At 41.0% G+C, this 25,924-nt stretch overlaps 1 protein-coding gene across 2 annotated transcripts in view; it reads left to right on the plus strand.

Moving 5' to 3' along the window:
• Positions 1–20,347, plus strand: part of pvrl2l (PVR cell adhesion molecule related 2 like) — a 232,702-nt gene extending 212,355 nt beyond the window's left edge. The window contains exons 7-10 of one of the 2 annotated variants that reach the window (XM_026347442.1): positions 12,011–12,140; positions 14,027–14,084; positions 15,568–15,663; positions 16,313–20,347. In XM_026347442.1, the coding sequence (XP_026203227.1) occupies positions 12,011–12,140; positions 14,027–14,084; positions 15,568–15,663; positions 16,313–16,516 (488 nt within the window). In that variant the 3' untranslated portion in view covers positions 16,517–20,347. The remainder of the gene's footprint in view (positions 1–12,010; positions 12,141–14,026; positions 14,085–15,567; positions 15,664–16,312) is intronic. The other variant, XM_026347443.1, reaches the window with a different exon arrangement.
• The last annotated feature ends 5,577 nt before the right edge of the window (positions 20,348–25,924 follow it).

The following is a 25,924-nucleotide window of genomic DNA, read 5'->3' on the forward strand; positions in this document are numbered from 1 at the left end:
CAACTGCTGTTGCCATGGTGTTGCCGGGGCACCCAGGTGTCCAAATAGCCGTCTGAATGACAGATGATTGGCTGTCGATGATTGGTTCTCTTATTTTCTCACTCTCTCACACACACACACTGATGCATATAAACATGATCTAAGTCCCAGGGATAGGGACACGCACGCACACACAGTCACATCCTCACACTCCGAGGCGCGATGATTGGCTGTCAGGAGAATATGACCCCGTTTTGGCCTACGGGACTTGAAGTTGTGGCGTGAAGTGTGTTTGAAGTGGCTTGAAGTGACATGTGCTATGAGTGTGTGTGTGTGTGTGTGTGTGTGTGCAGGAGTGAGTGAACTCAGAAGTGAAGTAGGTTGAATATTAAAAGTGCTCCCTTGGCTCCAGACCTGGGCAAAATAGCACTTGAATATATTCCAAACGCTTCAAATAACCCACGTAGCGCTTGATATAACTGATCATTCCTCCGCTCTCAAGGCCATTCCAAGTTTCTGGCAAAGCTGAAATTGAGTGCACCCCAAGTCCTTCAAATATTACAACCCACTTTTGCATTCTCCCATTTTCATGCAGGTATTACCCCAGTCGCTTAACCTCTCTAAACTGTACAGTTCAGCCAGCTGGTCTCAAGTGCCAAATTGACTCTGGAGTTCTTTTTCACTCCTGCCAGGTTGAAAAGCTAAAGAGACACGGATGAATGTGTTTCAGGTCTGAACTTTTGGCTTTTAGAAAAGATGCTGTTCCATCTGAATACAGACAAAACAGCAGCTTAAATAAAGCTGCAATATGCAATAATATACAGTTGTTGTAATTTAAGGTTCATTTTACTAATACAGCAGCGTGACGTCCTGTGGACTAGAGACGAGTTCTACTGGAGAACATACATTTTTTCTTGCCATGTAGACGTTTAACAAGGTTTCTCACATGATAATGCGCCTATGTGTTGCCATGGTTACAAAAGCATCTGCATAAACATATAAACATTCTCTGTTTATATTACTTACCCTCATCAGCAGATAAATATAATTTAGCTCTGAATTGTGAAATTGCCAACATGAAAACATAAAATTTTGTGGTTGTTCAGTTTTTTTTCTCATCACAAACAAACTGCTCCCATGTTTGTTTGGCTGCTGTGACTCTTTTTCTCCGTCTGCTTGTTTAATCTGCATCGATTGGCAGTTTTCACTCGCTCCAACATGAAGGGAAATAAATGGGCAAATCCATCAGGCTATGATTGAACCAATGCAAACAGGTTCAGTGTGAAAGCACCCTTCAACTTCAGCTGAAGTTACTTTTCTGAACATGTAAACACCGTCTAACTTATCCTACATCATGTTTGTTTGTAGTGTTTCTGAAAAACGTCTTCAGATTTCTTGGAAAAATTGATGTTCATACACATTTTATGTCTCAATGCATCAAAACATTGTTTAGTTTACGGCTGCAGGAAGATGCAAAAGAAGCTAAGAAAACATCAAAGGGCAGAAAACACTAATGGCAAAGGAAATTCAGCATCCTCATCAAACGCTCTAGGTGTGAAAACCGTGCCTTCAAAATGAGCAAAGACTGTCGACAGCTTGTAGAAAGAAAGAATAAAAAAGACAAACAAAAATAATTAGCCTTTAACTTTTTAAACCGTCTGCAAGCAATTAATCCTTCAATACCCGAGTCAGCTGATAATAATGATAATGCATCTTTTCAACAGGTGAGATTGAAATTCAATTTCTCTAATTCTCATTTCTTTAAATAAGTGCAGCTTTGTATCTTTCTGGATTCCCTCTCTCTCTTCTTTCTGTCAATATCCAGCAACTCTCTCCTAAAATCTATTAAAACTTACTTTAAAATATTATCGACATACCTACCACTGCCTTTTCAGTATTCAGCACACAGCAGCAGAAAAGTTAGAAGAAACATAAGATGCAGAAATAATGGACCAAACATAGCAAGGTGCTGTAGACAGGATGGAGTTCATGTGGTCAGTGAATCAGAAACAAGACTGGAGAAACTTTTGAGCCCCTGTATCTCTGCACCAGCCTCCAGTGAGCACCCTTGTCCAGGTCTAAACATCTTCACATCAATAAGTCCTGATGGTCCCTACAATACACAGAAAAAGCTCCTGAACAAAGATCTTATGTCAAAAGATAACATTACATAATGTTACTTTCAGTGTTTGCGTTATTTTGCTTGCTTCATACCTCACTTGTTTATCCTCGCTCTGGATAAAAGCTTCTGCTGAAATTGCTAAATGTAAATGGAAAAATGTACAAGGTCAAGAATGAAGCGTTATTTACATTATGCAAGACTTTATGTGGATCAGTGGATGTCAGCGGGTTTGCTGGTTGGATAAAGAGCTACTGTATTTGAAGGCTCTCACATAAATAAACTGTTGGTGACATAAGACCTGCAAAGACCAGGTAATAAAAATCTCGCTAAGACCAGTATTAATTCAGTTGATTGTGTGTCCTAGGATAATCGTTCCCCTAATTAAATTCCCACCGGCTACTTGACACAGAGTAAACCTGGGCTTGGAAATATTCCACCAGAAAAATACTGGTTTGTCTCCGGGGCCATTGGTTAAATATAATTATTATGCTAAGTGTGTTCTGCTGTGTTCACTGAGAGCAGAGGAGCAAGAGGGGCCCAGAGCTCCTGTGGTCCCTCTCTGCATGTTGGTCTGCCTACATATTGTATGATGTATCACAAGACACGACTCAAACCATGTTATTCCCAGCTGAAGTACAGTAGTACGCTCATGTTGTACTGTGCTCACACTGCGACCAGCACAGAGAAACAATTCTCTCTGTTGTTGGTTTAAACAGCACATTTCCACTCCACACTGAGCACGTCCTCGGCTCCCGGCCCTCTTGAAAAGGCTCCTTTGATCCACCTTGCTTTCGTCCCGTCCTCTACGTGATTTGATATCATTTGACTATGTAGGTGACAGCTCTTTTAAGAGAGGGGACAACTCTAAATGTCAGCTGCAGTGTGTTTACACAAAGAGAGGAGGAGTGGAGGGGGGGGTGGAGGAGAGGAGAGGCTCTCCTCCTCTTTACTTCCCTCTTCTCTCCTCCAGTTTCTCCCTCTCTCTCTCTGACTATGACCTAGTTTGATCCCGAATGGTTTGGGGGGCTGTCTGTCTCTGAGATAAACTCATTTGCTCTGGATCATTTAGAGAGCAATGCCATTTCGCCCCCTTCAACCCCCCCACTCCCTACCCCCGATGTTATTTGGGGAAGCAAGCAACAGAATGTGTCTGCATGTGTATGAGAGTGTGTTGTGTGTGTGCGTCGGAGGAGAGCGAGCATGTGTGTGTCGTTTAATCTGTTAAGTGGGTAGAGACATATGGGGAGAAAGGACAGGCAAAAAAAAAAAACAGCTCACACACAGAGCTGTCACCAAATGAAAGGGGATCTTTGGCTTCAGATAAGGTTGTGAAGTGTTGCATATCCAAAGATATCTGTCACACAAACACAGAGAGCACTGATAGTCAGATTTATTCAAAAAGGTCACGCTGCGCTTGAGCTTGTGTGCGAGTGTGAGTGTGCGACTGCACCGTGCAGCCGGATTTTAAAGATCCCATCAGGCCGCGCTTCTCTATTAGTAACACGCATTCGCACGTGTGTGTGTTCTTTGGCGTGTGTGTTTTGTTTCTCTGCAGGCAGCTGACACCAACGTGTACTGTAACCAGAAAAGCTGCAGGTTGGACGGCTCTCGTCAAGTCTCCGAAGGCTAATTACACAGAGTGCACGGTGATGGAGCTGCCGGGAAATGATTTACGATTCTTCCACTTTCCCACTTGTTGTCAGCCAAGTCGTCGTGTGACGCGTCCACAATAAGCATTTAATTTGTAATCCTCAACCTTCCTTCACTTTATTATTATTTTGTTTTGATGATCAAACATCCAAAAGATCATTTAAAGCTTCTCTCACATGTGCTTGTACACAGTTATTGTGAACATCTTCAGAGAGTTTGTCTCCAGGTCGATACTGCAGCTTTATCAGGAGACTGATTTTAAAATCCTGACATTTACTATTGATGTTCTGGATCATTAAAACAATTTCTGTTATAGAGCTCCTTTGTACTGTAGCTGTGCTCAATAAAATGTCTTGTTCTCCACATTTTGCCTTCCGTGGACAAAAGAACTCCCCACTAAACATATAATGGAGCTAGAAATACTGGGTTTAAAATCCGTAGCTGTGATAAAGTGGTTATTTATGTCAGGTATTTTGTATAGAAATTACACTGAATACACCATGAAGGACACAAAATTAATTTGCAAAACTCTAAAGCTACAGGATTTTAATTAACACACCACGCTGGGTCCTGATTTTTAGGAATCGTCTAGAAATAAGTGCAGCGATCTTCAAAGACGGCAGAAAGCAGGTCTGTTTTTTTCTACATAATAACAAATGAAATTTTGACAGCTTCACTTTGAACCCGAATCTCTGGTATCTGAGCAGAGCTTAGATACCAGATACTTTCAACCTCGCTGGTTGAAAGTTTCGAGTCTCTCACAGCTGGAAAGCCACATCCTGAAGTACACTCCTACATCACTGCTGCACAGCGTGAAGTCAAACCACACCTGCTTTAAGGAGGCTCGTCTGTATCAACATGAATAATGTATTATGCACAGGGAAAGAAACATTCAACCCTGTACTGATTCCTTCTCATTCTGTGTGGATCTCATACTAAACTGATTCAGATGTTCAAACTATTTTATTTCAAATGTAAAAAAATTGCATTTCTATCACCACCTGTAGTAAATCACCAATGGGAAAAAGTAATCACCCCCTGACAACAGAGAGTTCAGTTCCCAGACCTCTCCAAACTCAGATTTATTCCCTCTGACCCTCTTTGAGGTTGATGCATCATTGTTTTGCTGCATACTTCAGCTTCTACTCTCCATCCCATCAGTTTCCCCCTATTATGGCAGGTTGCCATGAAGCAGGAGAGCATCTTCACATCTCCATGACTGTAGCTGTGAGGTTGTTTTAGTGGACTAATGGATTTGGTTTACGGCAGATGTGGTGGGATCCCCGTCTTCCAAACAGTTCAGCTTTTGTTTAATCCGTCTATAGAACATTTTCCCAAAGTGTTAAAGGATCATCAGAAAACAGAGATAATGATGATAAATGACCTTTATTGAGGAACAGTCCCGAGCAACCTTGTCTCCTAAAGTTTACACGTTCTAAATGTTGCATTTTTTTTTTCTCGAGTCGCCTGTGTTTAATGTTAGATCTGCAACATTTTAGGAGAGATACAAACAAAAAGAGGAGAAATCAGGAGGGGTTGAAATACTTTTTAAGCACTGTGTATGTAGTACCAAAGGGTAACAATTTCCATCCGTTTTACATATAAAAGTCTGTTTACAGGTCTTCGGCAGTGCTACTACATGTGTGGGAAAAGCTGTATAAAGCTTGTATAAAGAGACCTGCTGTGCTGTTACTAGTTGAGTGAAACAGTCGGGTTGTGTGGGGTTAGAAAGTTGCTCTATGTTGGCCGCTACTATCATAACTGTTGGTGGTCAAGTTGCTTGTGTTCCAACAGAACAACCAGCCAAGTTACAGGAGACACTGATCCGTTGCCTCCACTGGTGTAACTGTGTTTTTTTGTGTGTGTGTGATTTAATTGGATGCATATGAAAGCAGAGGCCTGGATTAGCAGGCTTGTATACACAAAACTCTATTTACTAGTCCACAGTTGTTGACATTAACACTAAATGAACGCACACTATGTCCTCTAAATGGATTCATTTTGATAAATGACATCATCCAAGGCTACCTGCGAAACGTGCAACCATTCGAGTCGATTCATCGTGTTTGTTGACTTACGTTGCAGCAGAAATTGCATGTTTAACCTTCGGAAGTAAGATTTTCACTGCAGGGGGACTTGAAGAAGAGATTTTTGCAATGTAAAACAGCTGTGGTTTTACATCAAATCAGCTTTAATGTGCTGATGTTCGTAGCACTCGTTCATTTTGTTGTTTTTTTCTCCCACTCACCTTTTTCTTCTCCTCCCTCTTCCATCTCTCTCTCTCTCTCTCAGCTCTCGTACCTCTTTTCTGAAGTGCCTCACTGAAAGGAATATAGAAGCTTTTAGCCTCTAAGATTATAATCACTCCTTTTTTATTCATCATAATTGCTCACTGATTGCAGTAATTTCTGCGCACTCATAATTTTAGTGGTCTTTTTAGTGCTTGGTGGCCACACACCACATACGGTATAGATTTGTGTTTTCTCTGTGTGTGCGTTTGTGAATATCTGTGAGTCAATTTGTCTTTTGAGTCTGTAAATGTGAGAGGGCGTTGTAATGTCGCTGTTTGTGAGTCAGAGATGGAAAGGCGGAGGGTGGTGGGGGGGCATTGGGAAAAATAGGTGTTTTGTAAAGGAAGGCCAGAGCAGCAGTGGCATTTTTCATGTTGGCACAGCAGCTCAGAGAGAGCAAGTGAGCAACAGACTGCAATGCAAGGCGACAGAGTGGCTGTGAGGAAGAAAAAACAAAGTGATTGAGAGACTGCGTCTTAACCCGAGGCGTGCAGAAGCACAGAGTGCAGGAGTCTGATCGAGGGCTGAAGGACGAGCATGAGAGGGAGGCTCGTTAAAATGCAGGAAAAAGAGGATGATGGGAGAGGAAAATATCAGGGAGGAGGTGAAAAATCTGAAGGAGAAACGAGAGGAAAGAAAAAAGAGAGGTTGAGAGAGGGAGAAAGAGAGACAGTTGTTGCTGCGCTGTCACTCACGGCCTCCCTCAGGAGTGTTTAGACCTTTAAAATCTCCTCCTCTATTTTCTGCAGGCCGCTAACGCTTCTATCATCCCCTCCTCTTCCTCCCACCGCCTTCTCTCTTCCTCCTTCTCTCACTTCTCATCCCTCCCTCCTCCTTGAACCCCGGCCCTGCTCCCGTTCCCTCCCCTCCATCCCAGCTTCACGATCACCCTTCTGTTCTGTCTACTTTCCCCTTCTTCCTTCCTTCCTTCCCCTCCTCCTTTGATTTCACTCCTTCTCTGCTCTCTTTGTTTCCGTCCTCATCAACTCTCAGATCCTCACATTCTTTTCTCGTCTTCCCTCCGACGCCTGAGCTGCTATTTATAAACCAACTGTACGCGAGGGTGGCGTTCAGGGAGCGAAAACAGGCAGAATGAAAGGAAGGACGTGAATTGTTTTGTGCGGGTGTGCGTGTGGGTGTAGCATTGCAGCAGATTACAGTAACTGAATCTTATTGTAACATTCATTCATACCCTGTCATATTGCATCACAGTCTTGTGTCATGTTATATTTCAGGCACGTAGCCACAGTAGTTTATAGCATAACTCGTCTTTAGGCTCATGGGCATCTGGAGAAATATTTTGTCAGAAACAACACAGTCTGACAAAGTTTGAGGCAGACGCTCACTCAGCTGTGAGTTTTATAAAAGCTCACTTTTCGAGATGGCATTTTATGGATGGCTGAACAACAACACCGGGCTCAGTCTTCAGCTCTCTCCAGCATCATTTCAGTGGTTATTGCTATGATAACAGCCCGCCGTGTCTTCTAAATGACTCTTGGGATTTAATATCTTCAGATCTCTGGAGAAATTAACGCAAAAGTACAAAAAAAAAGCAACAGCAGCAACAGACACGCAGCTCTAAACCAGAAAGTATGGATGTGTTAGCATTAATGTGACCTTTTAACAGGCAGGTGTAACTAACGCTAATTGCTGCATTTGCAAAGGATGAGATGAACAGGAACAGCACTTGAGGATGTGCGATTATTGTCCTATTAATAGTTTAACAACATTTACACGTCTACATGATGATGGCATTAATGCAGAATCATGAATGGAACTGATGGTGTTAGTCCCACTTTGTTTTTCTTGCGATGATAAGTCAGAATGTCTTCGGAGACAATATGCAAGTTGTGGAGTGATGATTTTCCAAAAAGAAAATGTATATGGAGAAAGAAAACACAGTGCAGCTTTGTTGACAGATTTGGAAATTGTGCATATGAGCTGCAAAGGCTTCGTTCACTGAGTGTGCTTCCCTGCACTCCGACCTTCTACCAGCTCCTTCCTCATCTCACCTCTGTACTCACTCAACTCGATGTTTCCCTGGTGCTGTGTTTTGTTTTTGGGGACAACATTAACATCTGATGGGATCTAAATAAAACATAAATACAATATATTTCCCCCTATATTGATGCCTCCTCGTCTCCTGTGTGATCTGCTCTGTGACATGATGTAAAACACTGATGGCTGCTGTTGGATTAGCAACAATAAGCTTAAATTCCAAAGCTTAACATCACAAGCAACCTTTTACTAAAACACTTGCTGTGCTGCATGAATGTGTATGAGGGAGGGTCCGGGAGCTTTTTTTTTTTTTTAACTAATGCATGTTTTTTATCCACATCGTGTAGCATGGAGAGATGGCTAAGTGCAGGCCTTGGGCACAGTGTGTTTCTCTGATGGCTAATACAGCCCACACACTGGAGCATTTGATATGAGGGAGCAGTGGAGCGCTTTAGACAGGAGTTGTTGTTTCAATTTCATTTAAATTGCATGTGCTACAGTAGCAATTTCTCACCACTTGAGTGTCACATAGATAATGGCATTACATCTGCAGATTTAGGGTATTTTGCTAGCAGGCGATGGAGTGAGAAATGGACAGAACTGATCAAGCCAAGCTGTAATAAAGGTCTGCTGTAGCGCGCCAGCGAATTCCCACCCACTCGTTTTTAGATCTGAGAAGCAGTGAGGAGCCCAGGCTGTTGATTTAACAGTTTAAATGTTTGATAATTTATATAAATATTCTGCAACTCCAGCAGGAACCAGCGCTGATTCACTGACAAAGAAGTCCAGCTGTGAGTTAGATAAACATGGGATCTAATGGATGGAGGTGAATGGAAATGAACATGTTTAAAGGCTATAGGCACGCGTATAAGGACACTTGAAACTTGAACCACGATCTAGAAACAGATTGATGAGTATGATTAAAAGTTGTAGTAGGATGAACTTAAGAACCTCCAGCATTAAATCATTCATTGCTTCATCCTACGCACCCTGACTTCACACCACTCTCCACGTTCTATATTGTCAAAGTTTGTCAAAGTACAAATTTGAGTAAGTTTTAAGAGCAAACTATAACAGAATCATGGGCGTCGATAGTGCCTTGAGAAAACACAAAGTATTCTACTACTGTATTGTATTTTTGAGAGATCAGCCTGACTTCAGCTGTGCTCTTCCAAATTGCTCTGACATTTTGGCAGACTTTGTGCCGCTTGCACTCAAACTCCATCTGTAAACAAGAGTAAACTCCAGTGGATTTGACTTGGAAGTGAAGCACCAGCCCCACGTTTTCACTCCCATCAGGCTGCAACACTGCGCCGTGTGTTTCCACCAGCTTTTTCTTTACATAAGATTCAAAGATTCACCCCAAGAGCAAGAGCTCTCTCACCCTCTATCCTGTTAAGTAGAGCAAAACAGACAATATTATGAAAGCAAATTGATTTTAAACACCAAATGAGCTTCTTTTCTCATTCAGTTGCTTTGTTAATAATCATTTTAAGAAAACATTTTGAATATTCTACTAGTCAGAAACCCACATTTTCTAACAACTGGCCATGAACTGTTTCTGAATGAGGTTTTCTAGTCATTACCACTCATGGTTTTGTTTAATCTTGGGGTTTTTTTTTTTATTATTTAGCTCATGAAAACAGGTGCATTCAAAAGCTTATTGTTGGATTGCAATGTGGTGTTTAGCACCTCGGGTTTGCCTGCAGTGAGGAGAACAGGTGTGTTTGATCATGATAATGTCTGACGCTCTCTCTGTTTGGGGATGTAATGAGGAAGAAATGTGTGAACCACAGCTTATTTACACCCGTTTTTTTTTTTCACCAGCCCTCTCAGAAAGTCACTAATTCACCTTCTCTTCCTCTCCGAGGTGCACACCACCTCTCATTTTCATTCTGTGGCCAGTGACATTTCTGTTTCTGCAGCAAATCCCACCCGCCTCCTTACTCCACCCTCCCGTCCCACATCGCCCGCGTGGCCTTAATGATGCAGCAATTCATTACTGAAAAGGCAGCTTGTGATCACCGGCGAACGTTGATGGCAAACATCGCCGGTGTAAACTTTGATAATGGCATGGCACGCAACAAATGAGAGTTTGATATGTTCACATACATACACACACACGGACTGCTTCAATTCACGATGTGTGTGTGTGTGTTTGTTTGTTTGCTCATTTCCAGTTGTGAGGAAATGCTGGTGTCATCCTCTCATTCTCTCCCTCCTCCCTCCGTCGGTCTCTGCTTTGCCTTCTTTGTTACCCTGCACACCTCCTCGTCCTCAGCATCATCTCCATTTCTTTGACTCCATCACTCCTTTCTCGCCCTCGTTCCCTCCTTTTCTCTTCTCCTTTCCTTCCTTCTGTCCTTTTGTTTTGTCTTTTTTTCCTTTCCTCATTCCTCCCTCCTTCCCCACTGTGAGTCTTTGTGATCACACATAACTGAGAGTTGCTCTCTCTTCTGTCTGTGACTGTGGTGGCACACGTGGTAACTGAACACACGCACTGTCCTTTTCCACTAGTTTTACTCGGACATGAATATGCAAAAATGCCCTTACTGAGCCTCCCTGAGCAAATCTGCATGTTAACATGATCTATCTATCTGTCCTGCTCCTTGAGGACTGTGTAATCTTGAAACAGATCGCCACCTCCTGGACACGAGGATGAAATGCGGCAAGTTTTAACGTGATCTGAAACACATAAAGTACTATATGGTATATTTCGTATATTTTCAGCAGCTTTTCCGCCTGCTTGTTCATTTTAAATGATTAGTTCACATAATCAGACAAACATCTGCTGCAACCTTTTTGCTAATAGATCTTTAGAGTGGATGAAGGATGAGGAAGAGGATGATCTCAGTTATGATAGATTCTTTGTAGAACTGAAGAAAAGGAAGCGTCTTCTTGACTTATGCAAATCCATTTTGAGTGTACACACTTGCATTTTAACACTGAAAGTGCTGTAATTTAGGAAGCATTCAAACTAACTACTGTACGTGCAGTAATTACACGACTTTTTTCTTGCAGCAGAACCATAATGTGGCTCCATTTTTTGGTGAATACTACACTTTGAGCTAAATATACTCTATGCAGTAAAGCTAGATAAAGGGAAATCATACAGTAGCAGTAATTATCCTTTTATCATCTCTGTATCAAATGCAGTGGAGTGCTTTTATAGTGATGAAATCTGATTTGACTGATTTTATGAAAAAAAAGGCCAAACAACCTGTGAAAAACCTCCTTTTGTTGTTTCTGCCAAAATCTCTGTTATGGACAATGATTATACAGAACCATCCACAGCAGTTGTGAGCTGGGTGCAGCTGCTGTCAGCCTTTTTCCTTTTAAATAAAAGCTCTACTGTAATGAGAGGCTTTTACAGTCAATTTAGATGCCTCACCGCCCTCCGGAAATCATAAACAGGCTCTTAATTGAAGGGAGATGTCGAGGTCAGCGTGAGAGACTCAGCTGATGTGAAGCTGCATCACAAAGATTTATGGCATTCGTGAATGTGAGCGCAAGACAGAGAGCTCAAAGCACTTTTCATTTTACAAGAATTCATATTGAATTCTTTGTGCTTATGTAGCGATGCCTCACTGCTGATGTTATATAGTGCTGACACTGAATAGTAACTTGACTTTTGATTACCTGCTTTAGTATTACATTTCCTCTGGATATTTCTTGTGATGGTTCATTTTATTCATATCCCATTAAAACCAAAGCGTTTTGTGTGTGTGTTTGTTGTTTGTTTTACATATTTCGCTTGGCTACAGTGAAATACTGCTGACTCACATGGCTGCTGCCTATTTTCTATAACACAAACGGGTGCAGCAAAACACATAAAAATACAAATATTGCAAGTGAGAAGCATTAAAGCGCCAGGAGCGGTCACATGAAATTCAAATGATGCAGCGCTACAACAGGGTAATAAAATTCTGTCTTCTCTCTCTTTCTTCTCTATGTTTCTCACTTGTCTAAGAAGAAAGGAGACAAATCACTTCAGGAGCCTCGACAGGTGGCGTTATTGGCGGCATTCTTGGCGTCATTGCCCTCATCTGCCTCATCATCACCATCGTCTACTTCATCCGCAAGCGCCAAGAGGATGGAGAGTAAGTCTTCACTATTAATTCTGCATGTGCTTCATCGTTTATTTAACCTCCAGAGCAAAATTCATCTCCCCCTTTGGGACTGAGGCTCATTAAAACTTATTACATGTCATGAGGGAACCCAACGGAGGAACCTGACAAATCTTAACCTGAGATTTATAGCATGAGGCCACTTGCAGATTTTACTCCCAAAATGCCTGAAATACAAAAAGCTTCACTGCTTTAATTCCAATTCAAGGTCCTAAGAACAACGGGGAATGCAGTAAATTAAGCAAATATACTTTCATCTTCTTGCTCGCTGCATTGGAGACATTAATTAGATTAGCATTGATGCTGCACATGTTGCAGATGTTTTTATGATAAGCCAAAAGCTCATATTAAGAAGTAAAAGCACATGATTGAAAACTTTAGGCTCATAACAAACTCTAGAATGATCAGTAAGTCAGTATTATAACATTTCATCATGTCAGTAACACACTTCACTTTTGTTTTGAACACAAATGAGTGAAAAATAACATTTCTAAGAGCTTCAATTCATGATTTACTTCCAGATCTGCTTGGCCATGTGGTTTGTAGGATGTGCGCCAAGGGTCAACAGTCTGTTGTAAACAGTCACAGAAATATAAAGCCTTATAAAATCACAAATCGAAGAACTAAACTGCTAACTGTACTAGTGATCAAGATGATAGTACCAGTTTCTGAGAGTAAATACACTAAGAAGTGAATGGTACATTGAAAACTTTAGATATTCACATGTATTATGTTTAATAACCAGCACCTGCCGCGTCTTGTTTTATATTATCAACAGCTGCTAGTTCTGCGTTCACATGCTTTCGTTTAAGCTGTAATTACAAGCAGGTTCGACTTGGACTCGACTGGAAGTCAGTAGCTAACATATCAGCCATGATATGTCCCATTTAGTGAGAAGAATTACAGACATGTCGGAAACAAATTCAACATTAACACCTGAAATAATCCATTCAGCTCACAGGGGAGCAGCAGCCTACACCGTTTATATCTGTATATCTGGTTTATTGGTAACAAGCTGCTACTGTACAAGAATAAGAGCTTAAAATATCAGCCCCATGTTTATTTGTCGCACATGGGTTTCATTGGTTGTAGCTGATGTTGTCAAAATTTCCACTAACAAGCAGCATCAGCACACTGTGATGTCCCAGACAATGGCAGACAGGACAGAGTTAACAACTCGTTGACCTCGTCTGCTATAAACTATACATTTATTTACAACTATAGCAACTTGCTGCAGGATTTGCATTTGTAAGGCGGACTGGAAAACATTTTCTAATAACATAATGAGTAGATTCACATGCTGAAAATATACTGTGCTTGTGTTTCATTTAAAATAATGTTAAATAATAACTAAAATGATGGGATATTTCTTTATGTCTGCATGATGTGACGGCGACAAGGACATCAGCCATGAAAACATTCTGAAGGCCAACAAGTAACGGCCTTAAAACAGGCCCTGAATCTGGTTCTCAGAACTCACACAATGAAATGTGAAATATGTATTCACAAGCTGTCATTTCACATAATAAAACCTGTGTGGCTGCCACTGAAGGCAGGGGAAGTAGAGTTCCCCTCAGCCGTAGTAATAAAGCTCCTGATTTCTGTGTATAAAATCTTAAAATCACACCCAACGTGACACTTTGATTAAAAAATGCCTAATTGCTAATAAAAGCAGCTTTTGCACTGAACAATGTGTGAATAGGATCTGAATTGAATTAGGACACAATAGGACGTCTTTTTATTTCTGTTGCTTCTCAGTAGCCCCACTTCTTTTATATCTTTGTGTGATACAATGAAAACCTGATGTCTTAATGAAGCGGCGATCAATACTGCATTATCTCTTTCTTTCGCCCAATCAGGGGGCCTCCCAAACACAAGCCCCCTCCTCCTGTGAAGGCAGGCAGCTCAACAGAGATGGTGAGTGGCCGTCGTGGCTTCAAATCAAACTTCATTGTCACCACGATTACAATTTGCACACATGGTCACAAACACGCACACAGTCCATTTGGCCAGTCATAATGGGGCTAATGGCTATTGATTGTAGATCTAAGTTGGCTTATGTGTGTCGAAATAATTACCCTGGTTTGTAAAGACCTACATTAGTGCGCTCCTCTCCTCCTCCTCCACCGCCTCCTCCTCGCCTCGCCACTTATTTTATTCCATCGTTCTCTCACATTTTGTTGCGCATGTACCACATTATGTAATGAGACTAAAACGCTGCAATTTTATGTTGATTAGATGTATAAAAGGTGTCTAAATGGCTCTAAATGCCTTGGCTGAATCAGGGGGCTCCTGGGGTTCAACAGTGAAGGTTTACCTCACGTCTGCACATGTGTCTTGGAAAACGCCATCTGTGACACCATAATAGAAATAAAGCTCAACGTCCACAGCTCCATTTGTACGTCCAATCTGAGCCAGACTGTGTGGGCAAGTTCAAGCCAAGTCACGAGTCTTTATAAGCAAGTCAACTGCAGACTGTTATGCCAAAGCATTTGGGCTGTTTGCATTCAAAAGTGCTGATGTATTTTAATGCAAAGGCCAAATCATTTTGTATTTGAGCAGTGCATGCTTTATTTTTGTAATGGTTTTGTGGATTTTACTAGTCAGAACCTGACTTCAAGTCCTTAGGGAGTCAATTAAGCTCAGCCCTGTGTCAAGTACAAGCCCTGATTTTTGTGATTTCAGTTAGTTCAAACCTCAACTCCCTCCCAACATAGGTTTAATTTTTGACGTCCAGTGGAGCAGGAAAGACGAGCAGTTAGACAACCTTACAGGCTGCAAACAAGCTGACAGTTTAGCCGCCTCGGCTGCAGCTTTCATTAAACCAAAAAGTGAAAGTGCACCCATAATGTGGATAATAGTGTCTCAACGGGCAGGAAGCTGTGCAGCATACAGCTGCAGCCAATCCAGAAGATCTAATTTCGAATAAGTTATACGCTCTGTAAACACAATGAACAGTTTGGTTCCTATTTTTACTGTGTCTCTGTTTTCTCTTCCAAAGTTTGACTGGCTGCCCGCTCTCACCTATTGTTAGCAGCATATTAACACTCAGATATCTGCAGCTACTGATGTGACTGTGGTGCGATTTTAACTGATAGATTTGTTAAAGCAAAAAAAGGTTTTGTGTTAATTAGCTGTTCATTTTTGCTCAACTGCAGCTATGACTTTATGTCAAAGTCCATTTTCTCAGTAAAGTGATTTAAGACGTTTGACATGAGCTCAGGTAGAGAACAGCCATCGAGTCAGTGAATTTACCTGTAACATTAGTTTACATAGACCAACATTATCATAAAGCTATTTTTAGGTCTGTATGTCTTTCCTTCTCCACTCGGCTGCATTTTGTTGTATCGTTTTCTGTTCTGCTCTCTTCCCTCTGTTGATGTGGTTTCTGTGCATGTAGCTGAACAAGCCATCAGGGCCTCCCACGGCCACAGAGACAGAATCTCTCAACCCAGGAGAGGTTTACTACGAGCCCACAGGGGGAGAGCCTGTCACGGTAACTGACAAACACACACACGTAGATACACACAGATACAAAAGCATGTTTTGCTCACTGACACATGAACCACATTCAGACTCAATGGGTTCCATATCTGTTTGGACAGCTGCAGGGGCTTCGTGGTGATTTTAGTTTGCACGAGTCAATCAAATGTTTTTAATATTTAGCTGAATAAAATGACTGAACCTGTACTAAACGGTATGATTGTGTAAATATAATCTCAAATTAAAAGCCCCCTGTATGTCACTGAGTACTGACCATCAGCGTTGTTGTGGTGCAGGTTATAAATCCCACAGAGGCAAATATCACATTTGAGAGCAATCGATATTTTAAAAATGAAGCTTGATCAAGTGCTGAAGTGCCCTGTAATAGTTCTTTCAGTTTGTGTTTTCAATATTTGGAGCATCACTCCCCTAATGACAGTGCTGTTTCCTTGGGGGCCACCAAACACATGGCATCAATAGTAAAGAGAGTTTTTGCATGTGTTGCATATTTTATGCACATTTCCCTAAATGTTTATACATGCATGGTCGTCAGGAGCTACCGTACATCTGATTTACAGTATGAACAACAAGCAAATAAATAATATCTTCTGCATACATCGTACAGTAGTGCACGTTTAACCTGGCTGTGCTGAACCCTGCAGAACCTGGATGATGAGTCCACTGGAACCCTGAACGGCGGCGCCCCTCCAGTCCTCGACAACTCGGCCAAATACGACAACATCAACGAACGCAAAGACCATGCTGCCGACGGTCACCACGGCAATGACTTGGATTCGTCCAATCAGCCACCACCTGCCAACATCTCTCGCGGTGAGAGCTTTGTATCTCCCGCCATGTATGTGTAGCCATGGCAACTTTAGCACTTCATCACGGGCATATGGGCAAGTTCCAGGTCACCTAAAATTGCATGAAAAGCAAAGGCGAACATGACTTGTATTGTACATTTAATTTTTATTAATGTTAAAGTTTTAACTTGCACACGATGACATTCTGCATTTAAGTTTATTCTTCTTCATCAGGTTTGTTTAAGGAGTATTATAGGTCAAAATGTTTTCACATCTCCCCTCAAAAAGCTTTTTAACAGTGTTTTCATTCCCTGTTAGGCCATTTGAGAATACCTGGGAGGAATGGGCATGTCTGTAAGGGTAAAATGTTTGTCTTTTGTTTGATTAAATTTTGCAAACTGCGGTGTCATAAAGTTTTATTCATACTTAGATTTCAAATATTACAAAGAAAAGCAAAAAGAAAGAAAACAAAGCAATTTAAGATGCACACACACTGTAGTTCATGATATCTGATGAGCCAATTTGCCATTGAAATCATATGTGGGTTACATATGATGAGGCGGGCTTTTACAATATGTTAATTATACGGTTGAGAGGTGTTGCAATGTAGGTGAACTGGAACACTCCCCTGAGCTAATTAACACACAGCACTCTGTCTGTGTGGTGCTTGCAAATCAAAAAACTCCACCAAAAAACAGCGAGACAGCAGCTTTTTCAGTGGACACAGTGTGAAATATTATATGCAACATTACGTGCCGTCAATTCCCCAGTGAAAATGATTGTTGTATGTGAGGCTGCCAGTCCTGGGCTCTTCTGTTTACAGCCGTAGAAAGTGAGTTACTCTGGAAGTAGGGATGAAACATCAGGCTCTTGTAGCAGTCTAGCACAAGAGAGAAAGTAAAAATACCCTCTTTGAAATCCTTTCAAAGTAGTTTTGTTCTACAGTTGATTGGTTTTGAATTGCATACAGCTGAATTTGGTCCCAGGATGTCCAAAGCCTGATCATCTTGCTCTCCGGGCAGCTTCACTTGAGATATTTGAAAGTATTTTAGTTAATTATCGACTCCAACAAAAAAAAAACTTTTCTGCCCAGGCTATGGTCCAAAAAAGAAACATTCCACTTCATTATGTTGTCAGAGGGCCTCATCTGTCCCTGGACTGCAGCAGCTGTCAGCGTGTCAGGCTGCTCATTAGCACTAACGAAGGGGAAGTGACATCGTTTTGAATCTCTGTAACCTGGCAACATTACATGATTAAGATTCCATAATTCATATTTGCTGTTGTTAATTGTAAGAGGCGGCAAAGCTGTGTGTTGGGGGAGATGAAAGTCGGTTTACAGCAAAGCACACACACACCACAGGGTTCTGCAGTACATGTAGGTGCACACACACTCACACACACACACATGCACAAAAGCACCAGTGTTTGTATTCAGTCCACTGCTAATAAATCACTATTAATGCTGAGAAAAACATTACAAGGAATGTATTTCCAGAGAGAAAATGCTCAGCGTATATTAGACAATACTGCCATGATGGCCATTTGAACAGATTAACGGCCACACACTCTGATATATGCAGAACATTTTACGTATGTAGTAAACGTGCGATTGTCAACACACAAGAAAGAAGGCGAGCAACAACTCAGCCCGGCTGAATCAAAGACTGGTTTTCACAGATGTCAGATGGTACCAAATGATGAACAAGCAGTGTAAATAGTATTGATAATATTGACGAATAATATATTGTTGGTGAAATGTGTACACATCAAAAAATAAGTGTAGGTGTTATCAGTGCCTCTGTACAGGGGATGGAAGTTTGTTAAGTGTCCAATGGAATGAATAAAAAAACAAAGTGTATATAACTATTTTACTTTTCATGGGTTTCACCCAGGCTGTCACTTAATACAAAAATGTTTTATTTGAGTATATAAAAAATGAAATGGTGTGGATTTTACTCCTTGTTCATATTACTCTGCATGGCATGATCGGTGGTTTGTTCAAACACTTTTTCCCAAGACTGTTTGCAGAATTATTTCTTTCATTTGTAAAAACATCTTTGAATGTCGAAAACAAAGCTGTTTTGTTTTTTGTTTTTTTGTATTTTATCTTCATTTCCACGCATCTGCCACATTCATTAAAAGCACAAGTCCGATTTAAGTTGAGAGAGCGGGACTTTTTTTTTTTTTTTTTTTTGTGGAGTAATGGCTCGGTCAGCTGCCTGTTTTTGTCTTTTAGCGTTGATCCAAAAATGCTTTTAGCATGAAATCGTTTTCTCTCACAGCTCCAGACTGCAACACAAACAGAGGTACGATACAATCTTTCCTCTCACTGTGCTTAATGTTGAGCTCATACTGGAAACCTTGAGTCATACAAATCATCCTGAGTCATCACGTGGATGCTCAGACGACAGGCTGGAACGTAGCGTGTCATTCAAAATAACATACAACAGCACGTTTATATGGTGGGTGAAGCGAAGATCTGTAAACAGTTCATTCAACAGGTATAAATGCAGATTAAAAATGAAAGAGCAACATGGTAAAATAGACCCGACTGATAAAAAAATCACTGCTTTCACTTTCTGTGAAGCACTAAATGTAATATTGCAGTTTGTTTTTGTATGACAATCATGTTAATATTCAGTTTTTCTATACTGTAGCTGCTGTAATAGAAGTTCTGCCTTTTTGACATGTTAATTCAAATTCTGCTACAACCTTAAAAAACAAAAACTATTTCCTGTCAAATAGTTGTTGCTCCAATTTCTATTGTATTCATTAAAATGTGACCAACTTAGCTCGTTGAAATTAGTTATTTGGTCAACTGAAACTAACTGGGTTGCACCTCTTATGTGATGTTAATCTGCAGCATTAGTTTATGCAGATGCATGTTGAATAGGGGCTTCGACAGCAGCTAACAGTGTAAAAGTTTCCTTTAGCCTTTGTGATTTTTATTTTGGTTCAAGGAAGCGTCTGCATGTTTTTTGTTTTTGTTTTTTGCAACATAGACCAGTATATGGCTTTTTGAATTGTGTACTGTATATGGTGCAGTGTCAGACAATCATGTACGATGTGTTTTACAGCCCTGCCACTGAACAAAAACTGTCATAAAGGGGAATTAAATGTGATGGTTTTGCTCTTTTGTCTGTAAATTAATATCCCAAAATGAATGAATGTTTAGTTTCCTGGGGATTAATGTGTTTAATGTGCTTGCCAGCGGGTCTCAGTTGATAGATGGAGCTAAAGGAAAAAGACAATCATTGGGAGTCATTATATTAGAGACCAATGACTCTGAAGCTAGTGTTCACTTATGAGTTCCAGCTCTGCTTTTTCATTTGGGAGATTGTTCCGTTTTCCTCAGAGCCTTACATGTGATATACATTCATTGGAGCTCCTGAAGTGGAAATTGCAAAAAAATGTATTTGCCCAAACTCGGTTCACAGGTAGCATTCACCCAGGCGCATGAGTCAACAGTCACAAGAAGGTGATGTGGGGGAAGTGCAGTGATTTTCGATGGATTAGCTGCTACATCAGGGTTCTGGATCCGTCCCTTCTGTGAGAGCTGCAGTGTTTTATGTCAGCCAAGGTATTTTGCTGCATCTCGCCGCTCCCCCTGCTGCAGGTTCAATGCCAGAAACACAAGCTGTGAATGGCGACGATAACGCTGCTCGGTCTGAATCCTCTCCTTCTTTTATTTTTTCACTCTCTCCGTTCTCTCTCATTCATCCATTGTCATCACAGCTTTTCATCACGGAGCCAGACGTGCCTTCTTTATGTTATTTTTAGCTTTTCAATTCTCACATTTCTTGTCTGACAGGAGAACAAACGATGAAAGGGGGAAACACACAAACACTGAATGGTTTTGACATTGATGATGGAAATGCTAAAAAAAAAAAACTACACACACTGGAGATGTAATCATAGTTCTGTGAGTGTTTATTGATTTTGGTTCATTTATTTTGTTTATCACAAATCTGTTTTCATTTTGTATGCTTTTTGGGAAACCTATTGTACATGTTTTACAGATCATTGTCTTGTCAAATAAAATGTAAACCATAAAGATAGGTGATTGGTGATTATTACGTTTCCCAGCTTTCCTAGAGCAAAGAATTGTAACCTGACGAAGCATCGGAGCAGCGTGCTGCATTCCTGGTAAGACCAAACTACCTGTTTATAACTTTGGGGAATGACTAGATTCAGCCAGAGGATCCAAGGTAATTCTGGTTTGCAGGATTTTCAGCTTAAGAAAATACATTGCAGAAGGTGATTGATTCTACTCTTACAGTAGATATGTATGTTAAACCAGCTATAATCAGTGTTATCTTCAGAGCTTCAGCAAAACCTACCATGAAGAACATGCCTGACAACAGCGGCAGACGTGCAAACAATTTGCAGCCGAACACATTTAGCTAGTGGAGACACATGCATTACATCGATTTGCACATGCAAATCGATGTAATACAAAACATTTTTACAAGAAATCAACTTCCCCAATTGGACAACACAGATACAGCTTCTATTTTGTATTTGCATGCTTTGTTAAGTTGCACTGCATTGAGCTCTGAGGGCTATAATAGTAAATTCTGTTTTTCCCTTCCCTTAATGGCACTAGTTTAGCAGAAACACTAGCAGGGAGATACTGGGGGATTCAGCTATGCTTTTTTCCAAACTCAAGTAATTAAACTGTATATTTTTGTTAAAAAAAATCCATTTGTGCTAAATTCGTGACTGCACCAAGGTAATAGCATACACATTCCTCATGTTGCCAACATCTGCTATCAGAAATGTGACAGAGTAATTTCAGGTACACATTTCCGATGATAAGCTTCTGTAGCTATAAACCCTGACAAATCATTTTTAAAATTCACAGCAGGAACCAACATGGGAGGTTTTTGCAACATGTCAAGGTAACACTGAGCTCTTCAGTCTGTCGTGTTCGCTGCATTTAAAGAGTTACTGTGTGTTGGAGTGGAAGTATTTACCTGCTGCTGCCCACTCTCCCTCTCTCTGTCTCCCAGTCTGTGTCGTCCAACTCAGCTTACGACATGCATTTCCAGTGCAATATAGCAGAACATGTAGTTCCACTTCATACCCTGAAAATAAGTCTAGAGTAAACCTTCTCCAAAAAAGTCATTCAATACTCTGCAGTGACCAAGGTCAAAGTCTGTTCTACTAAAAAGTACATAAGCTTAGTACAGTACATACTGCACAATGTTCTCATTCAGATGACTCAGACTGTATGTCAGTGCTTCAACCTGCACTTTACCCTGACATTACATCCATACGGAGGTACATGATGGCCTGTTAAAAAGCCCCAAACTGCCTTCACCAACAAAACCTGAACGTACAGTGGTTCAGCGATCACCCATCCAGAAATCCTCAAATGAGATGCTCTTAAAACTGTCGGGTCCAGTGAAGAGGTTCAGCTGTTGTTGGTGGGTTTAGTTTGCTCTGCATTGAGTTCTCGGCTCTTTAGGATAATATTTGGGTGTAACTTTAATGTTTTTGATTATCAATGAGTGGTGCAGACGTAAGGTCACAGTTTTATCTGCAGCAGCATCAAAGTAGTGATAGTGTTTTGTCTGCTGCACATAACGATGTGAACATACAAGTAATTTCACCAGAAAACCATACCAGCCACTGGATAGCTATATGATGTAAATGTAATGTAATGTCTTGGGGCGTGAGAATTCATAAGGTTGGAGATTTCTGGTCTGTGGGAGCAGGTGTGCACTTCATTTTCAGCCTACAGTAACGTGTAGCGTCTGCGTTTCAGCTGAGACCTGTCAGATCACATCAGATAAGACACACTCGTGGTCAGCGAGCATTTGTTCACTTTTGTGGCTAATTAACTGCATTGTTAAGTTCATCCTGGTCCCTGCTGGGCTCGGCTTTTGACAAAAATATGAAGTGAGTGAGGAGAGGGGTCGGGCATCAGGAGTGGTTTAATTCAAGTCAGAGGCACGGACTGTCATGTGATGGACGATCACATTAAATGTTGAACAGCACAGATGATGAAACCACAGGGTCACAGCTACTGTAGAGCATTACCTGATTTATGTTTCCCATCCCAGTACATCAGGCATCAGTCAAAGCTGAAACATCAGGTGGTGTTTCAGGTTTGATTCTGACAAGTCTTTGAGTCACGGTTTTCCCCTATTTGTCCTATAGTCTTTAAAAAATCTAGTTAGATAAGAGGACTGTCCATAAAAAGTGAAAACGTTCATTTCATCATGTGTCAAATGCAAAAAGCTGCTGCATTTTCTTCAACAATGAATTTTGGGGGGTTGCATGCATGTAAACTGTAAACTCAGTGTTTAGTAGTAGTTCCAGGTGATGTACCCTAAATCCTATTATATACTACTGTCCTGCTATACTCTCAGAACTGTTTTAGTTTATATTTTGATCAAGTTTTATTAGGTTTACTTTTTGTGGATTTACTGTCACTAGGTGCAGTCCTCGTTTTTTGTGACCAACCCTCGCCTACAATCATGAGACTGCAAAGACTAATGAGACCACTTAGCTCTCTCGTTCCCAGACCCATGAGTCAGGAGTAGATTTACAGAAAGCTGGAGGACGGGGAACAGTTGCTGAGATGAAGAGAGAAAGCAGCGGCCTTTGATTGAGAGGAGAGACGTAGGAAAGCGAAAGAAAAGAAATTGCCAGATAGAGGGATTAGTGTAAGCAGGTAGAGAGGTAGACTCGGAGAGATTAAGAGAGCGAGATACACTGAGGGAGAGTGGGCTGGTGAATCAATGAGTTAGTCAATCGTGAGTGGGAGAGATGTGATGGGAGAGAAAATGGCATCAGATAGGAGGAGGGCGACGACGCCCCCTGTTGTGTTGGAGCCCCACCGAGAAAATGAGAATCCACAGCACACGTGATTGAAGAAGCCTCTTTTATTTTGGCGCATCATTTGGAACAGGTAGAGAGATTGAAGATCAATTGTTGACAGTTATTCTCTCAGGAATCAACAGGAAAAAGAATCAGTTAATAGAGGTTTCGTGTTCGATTTGAGAAATTACTAATATGTGCATACAATGAATTCTAAATCTCAGCAGGAGATTAATAGTTGTGATTCGGATGATAGACAGACAACGAGATGGATACGAGGTGTAATGAACTGTGAAGCCGAACGCCTAAGGTTGTAATTAAAGTGAAAACCTTCTTTAAAAGCAACATTATCAAGAGAATAGAAGTGTGAAAGTGTTTTTGAAGTGCTCTTCCAGGCTGTGACTGAAAATAACTAATTGCGGAAAACATATTTCATACCCAAAGAGACGTTTAATTCACTAGAGCACTCAAACCCACATTTTGGCTGCTAGCTTTAGTGGCTACGCTTGACATTTGGAATGTTCCTAAGAGACGGGATTTATAAGATCATGTATCTTATGAAGACTGCTGCTTCAGTCACCCGCTGCTGCACAAATGTGAGCTCAGGAATATCCGCGGCTAACAAAACAATCTGCAGGTCAGATTAAAACGAACGGGTGTGGGTAAACTACTGTGCAGCTGTTGCTTCCAAAAGAAATTTTGTGACACTTGAGCAATATTTTAAGAACCAGCAATGATCCACTAGAATAAACCATGAAATCTTAGCAGGTTTGTACTAATTCAAAGTTCTCGCTAAATTGCTATTAACTGCACACTTTAGTTTTGTTGACATTGATAGTAGGGCTCTTACTTTTACCTTTGGAAAGTAATTTTAATGTGCAGGAAAATATCTGTAATGGTCAGTTTGAACTCTAAATTCAGTGTAAAATCACAACAGGCTGCAATTTGTGCTCTGGCAGGTGACATTTTAAAAATGTCACTTTGATCGATTTGAAAACCACGAGGCCTTTTTAAAAATGCCAAATGCACGTACTTATCATTTGCAATAACTACGTGGTAACGTAGGATTTTCTGTAGGTTGCATGTGTTTACCTCAAACTCATTCAAACACATGTTTTATATCTCATTCTTCTCACTCTGAGCTTCAGATCGGTGACAGCACCGTGTCTTAAATGAACTCAAGGATCATACTTTAGTTTTATTTCTTCAGTTTTTTGTACGTGAGCAGAAATTCAACATATAGTTGATGTGTAACTACAGCTACATGTTATTGCAGGGTTTTTATCAGCATGGCTGGAGTCTTGTCACAGTTCAGGTAAGAATAAACATGCATGCACATATTTAAAGGGAACCATGTCTTTCCAGCACCATCACAACTGATCCCTCGCGAAGTCCCCATCCTCCTCTTCGAATACCGTTGATCTTTCTTCAGGGGTGACTCAGCATGCTCATTCCCTCTGACTCAACTCTATTCATCTGCCCATACATTTTGTGGAACTGAAGAAAAGCAAAACATTTTGAGGCACTGTCAGGCAGAGTCTGACCATGGAAACCAGAAAAAAGGAAGAAAGGCATCTGAGGACAACTCTTAGGGCCTGTGGATATCCAAAGTGGGCCCCTTAGCAAGACAGCATCCAGCTTCAGTAGCAGGAATGGTTGGTTGAGAACCAACAAAGAGAGAGAAGCCTTAACACCCTTTTCTCAGCCACTTTCACTTTTAAATTAGAGATGTAATTAATCATGAGAAACTCTTTCCACTAGATTAGATGATAATATTAATGAGCTGCAGCCTTTACCTGGTCTGATCCTCACAGAGGACGCAGCTGTGAGTGGTTCATCTTAAAAGCCTGGAAGGTCATTTGATTTATAAAGAGCCTGTTTAATGTCAAGTTCTGTCCACACAGGCCTTATAACCTATTAGAAGTGGTATCAGCTGTAGCATTCACACTTGCTGGCTGACATTCTCTCTCTCGACACTGACGAGACGACGAAACGAGAAAGAAAACGCTGCTGCAGTCAGAACAACAGCCCCTCCTCAGCAGAGATGCTATCGCTGCAGGCTGCATTAGATAAATCCCCGAGCTGCGGAAGATGCAGTCTTTATCTGAAAGTTTAAAAGACTTTGTTTTAGCCGCCTCTTCCTGCCTTTACATCTACCCTTTGTGATTTAGCAGTGAAAATCGATGATGGATTGTGGACTTGATGATTTGTGGGTTTAGTCTCTTTTCATGTGGGAGTCAGTCCCAGCAGTTTGTGCAGCGAATAACCACCAAGCATCACAGCAAGAATCACGTCTGACGCCTGAAAGTGTGTGAATGTAAAATATTAAGAACAGAAATGTAACTTAACACAACCCAAACAAAGTGAGAATGTGTGTGTGTGTGTTAACTGCATATTGAGATGATGCTGTTGTTTTTCTCTCAGGCAGATTAGTTCTGTCTGTCTCAGCAGAAACAGCACCTGAAACCGTGATGCCATAACACTGACACACAAACCACCACGGTGACATTCAGACACTGGCATAAAATCAGTCATTTCCATAAATGCACAAATACTCCCCCCAAACACCCCTACACATGCTTATTCTCGTACTCCCTCGTGCACTTAACAGCATTTACTCACACAAGTACACTTTATCAC

The sequence above is a fragment of the Anabas testudineus genome, chromosome 11 (assembly GCF_900324465.2).
Source record: "Anabas testudineus chromosome 11, fAnaTes1.2, whole genome shotgun sequence".
NCBI classification, from domain to species: domain Eukaryota; kingdom Metazoa; phylum Chordata; class Actinopteri; order Anabantiformes; family Anabantidae; genus Anabas; species Anabas testudineus.